This window comes from Scheffersomyces amazonensis (genome assembly GCF_036850825.1).
Source record: "Scheffersomyces amazonensis strain UFMG-HMD-26.3 chromosome Unknown RJT21scaffold_7, whole genome shotgun sequence".
NCBI lineage: Eukaryota > Fungi > Ascomycota > Pichiomycetes > Serinales > Debaryomycetaceae > Scheffersomyces > Scheffersomyces amazonensis.
Window position 1 is genome coordinate 902,419 of NW_027042747.1, and position 12,354 is coordinate 914,772.

A 12,354-nucleotide genomic window follows, 5' to 3' on the forward strand; every position below is an offset into this window, starting at 1 on the left:
GTGGCAGTTTTACACAAAGCTGATGTTGCAAAATTACTTAATTACTTTAATTAACTATAAAAAATCGTATATTTCCTGTTTACGAAATAATAATAAAACTTATAAACAATCCCTTCATGCTACTCCCTTACAGTAGAGAAAGAGATGATAATAAGCTCTAATAAATCAACTTAATATATTTTAATCACGCTTCCAACGAACTTGATTTGGTTGCCTTGCATAATAGATCCCACCAACTTCAATATTTGTATTCCATTGATCAATAAAAGAGCATAAGGCACTTCCCAAGGCTAGCTCTCTTGGCATTTTTGATTCATCAATTTTCAATGTGAAACCATTAACACCATTAGGAATCACTTGACCAATACGTTCTCTAATTTCAGATTCTTTTTCACCTAAATTATAAACTTTTTCAAGCCATTTACCTCTGGTTGTCCATTGATAAGTAAAACCATCAGCCATTGTAAACATTCTGTAACTATCATTAGCATCAACTCTATGACCGATAATATGCCAACCCAACTCAGCAGCTGGAATACCTGGAGCTCTAATTAATAATACATTAGATCTTAGACCTGCTCTAACATCAGCAACAGGTTCATCTTCACCATCAGGGCCCGTTCCTGTGATTGAAGAAGAGTACATTCTATAGGCACCTTTAACAGCTCTTGATCTTAAAAACCAGAATAGCTTTTTTCCAGGATCATTACTTCCAAGTGGGATTTCTCCTTTCTCAGTATCATATACATCAAATATTTTAGAGCCAGAACCAAACCTTCTTAAAACAACATACTGAGATGCACTTGATTCATCTAGTTCAACTATATTTGGAACATATCTTGAACCGCTTCTATGAGGTGAGAATAATATAGCTTTAGCAAGGACCACAGGTCTCATAATTGGACTAAGAACCAATTCAATCGGCATTGTAAATAAATAATATGCTATTGATTAAATTAATAAGATGATTATTTAAAGCAATTAATCTTTAGATAAGAATTTAGATTAGTTAATGAAGAAGAAGTTTAAATAAAAGAAAATAAATTAAATTCCCGATTGTTCTTCCTTTTATATTCGCAAAGTTAGACGCTATAAGAAAATTAATTATTACATTTTTCAAAGAATTTTGGTCAAAATGCTATTAATTTAAAAACAATATATACCTATACTTATAATTACATTTATTTTTATAACTAAATTAACATTTACATTCTATTCAATCAGATTAACAACTATTACCAATTATTATATTTTAGGTCAAGTCCATAATAGGGAGTTTCATATGATTTGTTGTGCAATCTGTAAATTACAATGAGACCATCCATCTTCAGTGAGCATTTTTTTTTATAAATCAAATAATAATTCTATACTTAAAGTCAGGATATTATCATTAGATTAACCTAATTGTTAACTTAAATATAAATATTTTTAGTAATTCAACTAAAAAGCCAATTATAGTGTATCTCGTTATACATAACACAAAATATTCAAAGACAAGTGCACGTGCTCGATCACGTTCAAGAAATTTAAGTTCCGTTTGCACGTGATATTTATCACGTGAACTCTACACCTTTTCAGTCGAAATTAAAAATTTTTTTCAGGAAATTCGTCCGATATAGTGTAATGGCTATCACACGGCACTCTCCATGCTGTGATCCGGGTTCGATTCCCGGTATCGGAGTAATGAAAAATTAATTTTTTATGTTTCTTTTTGCTGCAAATTACCCAATTCAAAGTGTTAATCACACACAATTTTATATTAACTACACAGATGTTAGTCCAAATAGCTATATTCTATAAAAAATGAAAAAATAAATATCGTCAAATAAGATTTATCTTTCTATTAAGTTCCTTTGTTAACATTTGGTAAATCTTTTGATTTTCTATTAATAATACCAGCTTTGTTGGCTTCCATAGCTGCTTGAGCGGCTGGGTTAGTTGGAGTTTTTAAGTCTGATGCCTCGTCTTCTCCCTGCTTCCTGGAATTACCATTCAATGGTCCTCCATGCGATGATAAAGGAATAGGTTGGTCAGGTTGGTTCTTATTATTTGAATTTGATGAAGCTCCTTTAGAAGAAGATGGAAGTCGTTGTTCACCTTGATTTCTATTATTGACTGGTGGAAGGTTTTGTAAAGGAGGTAGCGAAGGAGACCTTGATCCACCAGGATTCTCAGGACTCTGATCTGGATTTGGAGACGATGAAAGTGGTGGTTTTCTGGAATTTATATCTCCATTTCCAACTCGATTTTGACCAGGTGGTAATTGTTGAGAAGCTCCTGGTCTTTGTGAACGTACGGGAGGACGAGGTGATACGTTATTAAGACCTACATCTAATGGAGGTCTACCAACTCCTACTGGACCCTTCAAAAGATCAACTTCTTCCTTATACTTATCAATTTCATTGCTTGAATCACCATCATCATCTGTTATAAAGGTGTCATAAAATCTACTGCCAGTGTTTAATCTATAATATTTTCGCATAATCTTTTCCTGCTCTATAGCATAATCAGAACAAAATTTAACTGAACTATGTAATGCACAAACAACATTATCATTATTAAAACCCATTTCTTCATTAGCATCAGATATTGAGTTTGGTATACGTAATTCATGTTCGATAGAAGATTGATCAATTTTGGGAGATAAAAATAAAGTATCCAATTGCAATATTTCTCTTAATAACCCTTTAATATTAATGGTATGAACAGTATAATCACTAACAGATAATGATAATGTTAAATAATCATCAAATTTCCATTTACTGGCATCATCTTCATGTTCAATTGTTTTGATTGTCCATCCTGAAATTCCATTGGGTATGAGAACACTACTTCCTTCACACATGATTCGAGGTTTGAATAAATCCCATCCAATTAATGGTATATTGAATGAAATGGAAGATGATACATGACTTAATCTATAAACTTCCTCATAAAAATATTCTTCCTTTATATTACTTATTCCAAACAATCTTGGTTCAGTAACTTTAATTTTATCCTTAACCAAAATAACCATATTAGGTCTATACATATTTGCTCCACAACCACAATCATCAATATGTGCACGAGCAAATCCTACCCATATTTGACGAGATGGTGGTAAAATTGTATCTAAATGAATTGAAGATTGTGATGTTATTAATTCATTTAAATTAATTAATTGAGTTCCACCTCTTAAGGGTCCAACTCTAGCAGAAGGAGATAAATTATCATTTAATCTATAATTGAAACCACAAATACCATCTTCCAAATTACATTTCAAAGTTTCAAAATTTGCCCATCTATAAATGAAATAAAGATAATCATCATATGCTCCATCTTCCTTTGTGATTGATGTATAAGATCTGAAAGGTGTCCAATTCTTTTGTTTCTGTTGACGAGGGAGATTTTTAATTTTTAATTCAAGTACTTTACTATACAGATGTTGAAGGAAATCTTTATCAATTGAATCCATATTAGTTTTCCCTATTTGTGATTGCCATGGCCAACAAATGAACATTGATCGGAAATTTTGCAGTTTTTGAACCATATATTCATCCATATCATCATCAAAAGCAGTTAATTTACGATGATATGCATTGAATACTATTAGTGGTTCTTGATAACCATATTTATTTTTAATTAATATGAGTCTAGGATCCTCTGGACCATAATATTTCCCGACGATATTATCATAATCATGATAAAATGGGATTGGTAAGAATTGAGGGAATTTCATTAGTTTAAATTTTTGATCATTAGATGGTATAGTTAATTCTGTATTGGTTAATTCCAACCAATTTTCATCAAAGATTTGTGCATACATTAATGAAACTGATGGTTGATTTCTTCGACCTTTAGGACTGAAAAGAATTCTTGAAATCATAAAATGTACTCCATATTGTTCCAACCATACAGATGATCCTGCTAATCTATACCAGTAATGATCTACTATATCATGTTTTAATTGTAATTTTAATTCTGTTAAGAAAAATGGTGATATTTCTTGATAATATTGATTGTTAGGTAATTCAACTAGAAATTGTTCCATTATTTTCCTTATATTAATATCAATATGAATAGGATTATCCATCTCTATTTGATTAGTGGATTGTATAGTATTACATTTAGTTAAATCAAGTCCAATGTTCTTATTACTTGAGAATATTGTTATATTAAATGGAGTATATTCTGATTGCATAGCAAATACAGTTGGATCTTGAGGATTTCCAACTAATACAGAAGGTAATTGACTTCGAGATCCATAATGGAAAATATCTTTCTTACTTAATACATAAGATTCAGGATTTTCAATTTCAACCCCTTGTGGTAAAATTAGTCGACGAACAGGATTAATATCTTGATCACTAGTATGATATTTCCAATAATTCGATGTTCCTAAACTTTGAACTTGTGACTTATCATATAAATAACTTATTAATTGTTTAACATTAACTTTTTTCTTATTATGCTTATGTTCTATACTATATGAAGTTAAACTTATTACCATAAATAGCAATAAAGTTAACCCTACCACGAGTCCATAAAAGCTCTTATATCTTCGAAGTATTCGTGTCATTAATATCAACATCAATTTTCAATGCAATATTCAATAAAAATTAAATTAACAAAAAATTATCATAGCAATAATGGCTGTGCGGATAAGGCTCAAAGTTCAAATTGAATAACCATTGGAAAAACAAACTTTTACAATTTAGTTTATAGATTCATTTTTAATTGCTACTGCATCTTTACTTCATTTTTCCCCTGAACAATAACAATGGTAATGCCAGGGTAAAACGCGCATATATTACAAGTCTATCTAGTAGGGATAAAAACAATATTTAATTTATGGAGCATGATCTTTACCGTATTGATCACAGAAAGCGCGTGAACCTTCAAGTGCACATACTATATTGTCATTGTTAAATCCTTGTTTCTTTGATGATGAAGTTTCAAAGAGACTTGCACCATCGGGATGAAGTAATAAAGATTTTAAGAGTCCTTTGATATGAATTATATCAACTGTAGAATCAGCAATAGAATAAATTAATGTCAAGTAATCTTCAAGATCGGTAGAACTTAATGACCAAGATCCAATACCATTAGGTATAAATACATTTGGTCCATCTACACATTTAGTGTTAGTTATATCAGAGAATGTTCCAACAGGTACATCTAATGAAACAAATGGACTAATATGACTAATTTTATACTTATTATTATTATCTTTGACGATAATAACAATATTTGGACGATAGAAATCATGACCACATCCACAATTCCGTAAATGAGCTCGAGCAAATCCTATCCAAATTTCTCTACCTTTAGGTAAATGATTGATAATTGTCTTCAATTTAGGAATTTGATGCTGATAATCGTCTAATAATGAGTTAATATTTATAAGTTGAGAACCTCCTCGTAATGCTCCAATGGAATGTCCATCATCTTTCTTGTTCAAAGTATAATCTAAGACACAATCACTACTATAAATTTCATTAATATTTGATAATTTACATTTTAATACTTGTAAATCTTCCCATTTATAAATAAAGTAGATGTATTTATCAAATCCATATTGTTGACGATCATAATATGATGTGAATGGTGTCCAATTTTTTTGTAAGTAATCCCTAGCTACTTCTGTCTTCTTTAATTCAACGACTCTATTATATAAATTTAATTTGAATTCAGGATTAGGTAATTCTTCAATATTAATTTTACCTCTTTGAAATTGCCATGGCCAACACATATGCATGGATCGAAAATATGCAAAATTTATTTTATAATCATTTTCATTCTCAGATTGTGAATTGACAATTTTCCTATGCCAACTATTGAATATGATAAGAGGTTCTTCATACCCAAGTTCATTTTTAGTGATTAAAAGTCTGGGGTCTTCAGGACCATAGTATTTTTCATTAACAATTTTTGAATCATGATAAAATGGAATTGGTAGTATAGTAGGAAATTTCATATTTTTATACTTGAGAGTTTTGTAATCCAAGAGTAAGTTATTATTATTATCAAGATCTGGATTGTTTGTAGGTATTATTAACTCTACATCATCTAATTCTTGCCATAATTCATCAAAGATTTGTGCATAAGTTAAGGATATTACTGGTTGATTCTTTATCCCTTTTGGACTATAGATGACTCTTGAAATCATAAAGTGAACACCATATTGTTCTAACCATACAGATGTTCCTGCTAATCTATACCAATGTTTGGTGATTGTTTTTTCTTTAAGTTGCTTTTTGATTGGATTATCTTCGAAGAATACCTTAAGTTCTTCATAATAAGGAGAATTAGAATTGGCAAATTCTGCAACAATACGTTCAAGACGGTTCTCAAGGGGAATTGGATCACTTATTTGAATTTCGTATTCTTGTTTAATAAGATTGCATTTTTCTAAAACTTCTCCAATTTTTCTCTTTAAATTACTATAAAGGGAGAATGTGAATTTATGGAATGATAATTTTATTATATTATCACTTAATGGTTCAGATTTTAAATCTTTATTATATTGATATTTGAAAACATTAACACTTGAGGGATTTAAATAAGCTGCAGAATCTTCAGATTCTAATAAAAATGCTGTTTTATAAAATTGAGTTAAATCCTCTTGAGAAATTTCGTCAAATGTTCTTGGAAAGATAATATTCTTAGTAGGTTTATGAAATTGTTTTAACCCTTTTGGTCCTTTGGGACTCTTTGTAGAATGAGATCCTTGTGATTTTGAAGTTTGATCTTGATCTTGATTTTGTATTTGATTGTGATTTGTTCTATGATGGGATTTTGGATTATATGAAGAGATCGGTCTATATTTTGCAATATATTCTTGAGGGGGTGAATCCTTATCGTTTTCTATACTTTGATCTAACGAAAAACTTTCAAGGGCATGCTGAGAATATGAGAATGTTTGATAACCATTTAGACTTGATAATTGAATAGTTATTAGAAAACATACAAACCCTATTATGAATATTAAATAGCAAATTTTTCTGGTTGCTAAAAATGGTGGGAACATTTCAAGCAGAATTTTGAAACCTTTTATGGAGGGTAGGTCAAAGGATTTTTGATTAAAAGTTAATGAATATTAAAATTATAGAATTTTGTTCGAGGTGATGAAAATATATATATACTGAAAATGATTTAATTAAAAAATGAAATTAGTTAAATCGGTGAAGACGAGATGGGTGGCTTTATAAAAGTTGCCGTATTGTAAAATTGTGTTGCTAACTTGCTATGATTTTTCAGTGCAAGTTATAGTATAAAGAAACAAACAAAGTGATAATAGTAATTTAGAGATATATTCAATAAATATATTTATGTAATTACTCAGAGAAATGATTCTACATATTTATGTAAAAAATAGTGGTTCATTATTATGAAGTATTCGTTATTAGAAATTATACAGTAAAAAAGAGATATTTTTCTAATAATTTTAATACACAAGTTCAGCCTTGACACTTTGTTCAGTGTGGATATTTTGGAGAAATCTATCGGCTATTCTAGCTTAAGCCCATTGTAGTCTAATTTAACGTTGTGTGACTAATTAACTAGTTGGGAAAGATAACAAGTTCAATAGGTTATTTGGTTTACTAGAGAATTAGCGGAACAAAGTGAGGAATTTAATTTCTAAATTTAGAGAGAGATAAAATTGAACATAAAACAACTCAGCCTGTTGTGCAGCTAAATCTGAGTTTAAGGATTTTTGACATATACAAATTAAGTTAAAATAACGTCAAAAAATATGCTTACGCGTACCAGATCAATTTCATCTTATTGTTGGGGATATCATCTATCAATTTAACTTTGCTAAGGGAACATAACTTAGTTGTAGTCGTAAGACCTTTAATAATTTCTATGTATAATTACGCACGTGGTAAAGAATGCAAAATTTTGTGTAATTAAATTGAAGTTTATTTTCGGAAGGATTCTTTACCGTTACTTCCAACTTCTAAGGCGGAAATGTCGTCTTTTTATTAAGCATAATAACACTTCTGTGCGATGATGATAATGTTGGTATTGTAGTAGTAGTATTCATTGTCCTGAGATAGCATCTGTAAGACAATGCTATTCACTTTCAATCTGAGAATCTGTATATAGACTGTACATAGATCGTACCTATATTTTTCGTTTAACTGACCTCACATATTACCAAGATCATACTAATCAGTGATTGTTCTTATATATGTAATACAAATATATATATTCAGTTTATGGAACGACTTGACTAAATGCCTGGGTTTGCTTTCATTGAATATCCAAGATTTAGGGTTAAGACGAAAATGCACGTGATCCTGAACGTGACTGAAAAGCTCGTGATCCATCGATTCGCTTCGTTACATCAATTGTGCAGGCCCAATTAGGTAATTTTCTGCTACAATATACTTGCACACTACCGTATTTCTGATACATTCCTATATAAATTACTAACTATGACGAGCATTAACGAAGATAGTCTGTCAGATAATGAAAGAAAGGTTTCTTATATTCTTAATCTTCTAGGTAAGAAAGTACCAACTCTGAAGGAGAACGACGACAACGACGACAAAGACGAAGATTACGAAGACATAATGACAGACGAAGATATCTATACATTAGATTCACTTCAACAATTGATTGCAAGTGTATACAATTCCAAATCACGGTTTAATCCTGAATTGAATTCTCGAGATGAATATACTTCACAAACAACTGATACTCAATATGAAACAGAATTATCTATATTGGAATCATTTAAAGATCACCCCAATGAACAATTTCTTCAACAACAGCATTTAAAGTATATTAAAGGTTCTTTACATTCACAATTCCCTTCATATTTTTCAGCTCTTGATGCCAATCATTCATGGATGTTACTTTGGTTACTAAATGGTTTTAAGGTTATAAAACAAAATGACCAAAGCCTTTCCCCAGAAACCATCGAACTCATTAATAATAAAATCGAATCATGTATTATAGATGAAGGAAGAGGAGGTATTTCTGGTGGAGCAAATCAAATTGGTCATGTTGCTTCCACTTATGCTGCCATACTTACATTAATTCTCACCAAGAATTATACACTTTTAGAGAAATTAAGGAATAATTTATATTCATGGTTCTTAAGTCTTAAGAAACCCGATGGATCTTTTGTAATGCATAAGAATGGTGAAAGTGATGCCAGATCTATTTACTGCGTTCTAGCTGTTTCTTCATTATTAAACACATTAACTGATGAATTACTCTTGGGTCTTGAATCATGGTTGAATTCTTGCCAGACCTTTGAAGGTGGATTTAGCGGAGTTCCTAAAACAGAAGCTCATGGAGGGTATACCTACTGTGCCGTGGCAAGTTATTTTATTTTATTCTCCAAGAAATCAAAAATATGCTTTGATCTTGATGCATTGATAAGATGGTCAGTCTTTCGCCAATACTCCATTGAAGGTGGTTTAAGTGGAAGAACAAACAAATTAGTTGATGCTTGTTATAGTTTTTGGATTGGGGCACTTTATCCCATGATTGAAGTATTAGTAGGCGAACATGATATGTTTAACCGTGATGGTTTAAAGACATATATTCTCAAAGCAGCCCAAAATTTTGATAAAGGTGGTTTCAGAGATAAACCAGGCAAATCAACCGACTTTTATCATACAAATTATACTTTGTGTGGCTTAAGTTTATGTGAATATAAATATAAAAGTTTTAGCGATGATGATTCTGAAGAAGAATTGGCTTACAGATTTCAATTAGATAACGATAATGACAATGGCAATGACAGTGACTACAAAAATACAAACCCAATTAATCCAATTTTTGGATTACCTATTAATGACATTAATGAAGCCAAAAAACATTTTATTAAACTTTCAAAACCTATATAATATAGTTACAAATTAATATATAATAACCGGGTATTGTTTATGAACTCTAACGGTACTTGATGAATGAATGTAAAAATTAAAACCAACCTATAATGTAAAGTGAATGCAATTGTGATATAGTTCATAATATGCGAGAATGTAAAAAAAAAAATAGAAACTATGCAAAGTAATGATGACGAAGATGATTAGACATTAGAATGTTGTTCAATGTTCTTTAAGTAAAGTAAGATAAGTTCATAACAAAGAAGATATTGTTGAAAATTCTGAACCATGGAAATTCTTTGAGTACGTTGGAAATTAATTATCTTATAAATTAAATCAGTTGGTTTGCTGGGATTCGATGATATTTCCAGTAGAGTATCTTTGAAGAATAAGTCTCTGGATTGATTATACTTATTAATCAATGTATCAATTGTAATAAAGACTCCTGTCCTTCCACATCCGGCTGAACAATGAACTAAAACGAGTGAATCATCAAGATTGTTTTCTTTTATTAATTTATTTTTAAGATCAATCAATTCCAATAAATTATTAAAATCAGTAGGAACACCAAAATCCGCCCAATTTAATATGTGAAAATGATATATTTCATTATTGAGCTTTCTAACAATGTAATTTGAAGTAGATTTTATTACTTCAACCGAGCTTAATTTATCTAAATATGAATGTGATGCCATCGAATCTAAACTTATAATAATTTTTACTTGAAAATCATTAATTATCTTCCAAAAATCATCAACAGTGTTATTCAAAGGATTTTGAGTGGCTATGTAATTATTACGTGAAGTGTTCAAGATTTGATTACAATTTATGAAGTTTGCATTTATGTAATCATCCACTTGATCATTGATTTTAACTCTAGAATGTTCATATGGCCAGATATTTTTATAACGATTTTTCAATCCATTTTCAATACTTCCATCCGGTAATTTATAATTAATAACATCACAATTTGGACATAAAGTATTTGGAGTACACAATGCACTGTCATGAAGTGGAGAATTCATATTGGAAGATATTAAGGACTTAATACGAAGTCTTTCGCTTTGTTCAAGTTTATTAAATTTATTAAATAGTTTAGATATGACATCTTCTGATTTTGAATTTAAAAATTCTAACCACTGAGGAAATACTTTTAGATCATATGTATTAAAAGTGTAATCATCCTTAAAGTATTCATCGGATTTCTTCTTAATAGTATTAACAAATTCATCACTATAACTTATTTTTGTAGTACTCATGATTTCACTTTTAGATGAGGAATTACCCATTGATAATGAAGTACTTGTGGAAATACTATCAGATGTGAACTCTGATTCTAATAATTCAGGTTCAATAACTGCATTTTGAAATCCCATATAAAACAAATTAAAATTGGGATTAAAAAGATGAAACTTTAATAAAGTTTGATGTAAATTGGAATTAAGAGCTAAATTTGTTGAATCATGATCATATAAAAGTATAGTGATGACATCAGTGGAGGTTGAATTTAATAATCTTGTCTTACATTCAGATGGTAGATTAATTAAGTCCAAAATACTCAGTAGATTTAAAGATTTTCTTTTAAGTAATGTTGTTGGAATATTTATATTGATAGATCTTACTAAATGATTCTGAAGATATTGATTATATGGTCTTGTATCAAATATATAATCATAATAATCGAGGGTGTTTATAGGGTTTACTATGGGTCTAACGGTTGATGGCAAATCTTTAGATGCAATAGTTTTGGAATTTGTAGGTATTGGATGCTGAAATAATTTAGTCAGATTGGTAAAGGCATTGTTCAATGATTTAAAGTTGGGATCGTAACGGTTAGTGGGGTTTATATTCACATGATAGTCGTTATTATACTCTGACATTATTTAACATATGGATAAAACTAAAGAACAAACGAAGTTTAATAAAATCAATTGTTCTTTTTTTTAGTTCATTATTTTAATTAAATAGAAGAATTGATTAGTTATCTGTCACGTTACTAGGCGAGATGTTCACTATTATATATCTGGCAAGTACTGTAACGAGACGGATCATTCAAAAATTATTATTGCAGCAACTCGATGACTATAAGCGAAGGTTAATGATTAAAGGTACAGAATTTCTTTTTTCTGATTTGTTTTGCTTCCAAAAATAAATTACGTCATAAGCCTTGTTCTATGCGACTAAAGATCTAGAACACATCTAAACCAGAAAAGCTAAACTTTGGATTATCTTCGATATAGTGGAAACCATAATACTAATATACGTTAACTTGTTTCTTTAATATATATCACATACAACACATAATAATTTCACTCTTATCCATATTTAAATATCTCTATCTAATGCTCTTTCCATCATCATCGAGTCATGAACTGCAAGTTGCTGAGTGATTATGCTCCCCGGCCCTGCAGAAAAATAATTTGCATGTAAACGGAATTCAGGCTATGGGGGCTCATTACGAAACACAGAATATAATATTTAAATGATTAACATAACTACTTAATTACCTAAATACTTAACTACT

General features: G+C 30.0%; 5 protein-coding genes and 1 non-coding gene across 6 annotated transcripts; 2 read left to right on the forward strand and 4 right to left on the reverse strand. All coding sequences in view use genetic code 12, as the record gives it.

Annotated features, from left to right (window-relative positions):
• Positions 1-74: 74 nt before the first annotated feature.
• RJT21DRAFT_128623 (uncharacterized protein) lies at positions 75-993 on the reverse strand. Its single transcript, XM_064882923.1, has one exon. It carries the CDS (start codon positions 925-927, stop codon positions 181-183), a length of 747 nt encoding a protein of 248 aa, XP_064736517.1. The 5' UTR covers positions 928-993; the 3' UTR covers positions 75-180.
• Positions 994-1,609: 616 nt separating this feature from the next.
• On the forward strand, positions 1,610-1,681 carry RJT21DRAFT_t131. The gene has a single exon. It is a non-coding gene; the product is annotated as a tRNA-Glu (tRNA).
• RJT21DRAFT_55641 (uncharacterized protein) lies at positions 1,625-4,699 on the reverse strand. The gene has a single exon (XM_064885051.1). It carries the CDS (start codon positions 4,568-4,570, stop codon positions 1,844-1,846), a length of 2,727 nt encoding a protein of 908 aa, XP_064736518.1. The 5' UTR covers positions 4,571-4,699; the 3' UTR covers positions 1,625-1,843.
• Positions 4,700-4,828: 129 nt separating this feature from the next.
• On the reverse strand, positions 4,829-7,009 carry RJT21DRAFT_328 (beta-mannosyltransferase; the record flags this gene model as incomplete). Its single annotated transcript, XM_064884166.1, has 1 exon — positions 4,829-7,009. One exon carries the CDS (start codon positions 7,007-7,009, stop codon positions 4,829-4,831), a length of 2,181 nt encoding a protein of 726 aa, XP_064736519.1.
• A 946-nt stretch (positions 7,010-7,955) lies between these two features.
• RAM1 (protein farnesyltransferase) lies at positions 7,956-9,848 on the forward strand (the record flags this gene model as incomplete). The annotated part of the gene is made up of 1 exon (XM_064882924.1): positions 7,956-9,848. Exon 1 carries the CDS (start codon positions 8,424-8,426, stop codon positions 9,846-9,848), a length of 1,425 nt encoding a protein of 474 aa, XP_064736520.1. The 5' UTR covers positions 7,956-8,423.
• On the reverse strand, positions 9,842-12,095 carry PTP2 (tyrosine protein phosphatase). Its single transcript, XM_064882600.1, has one exon. The coding sequence runs from the start codon at positions 11,708-11,710 to the stop codon at positions 10,034-10,036; it is 1,677 nt and encodes a 558-aa protein (XP_064736521.1). The 5' UTR covers positions 11,711-12,095; the 3' UTR covers positions 9,842-10,033.
• Positions 12,096-12,354: the final 259 nt, after the last annotated feature.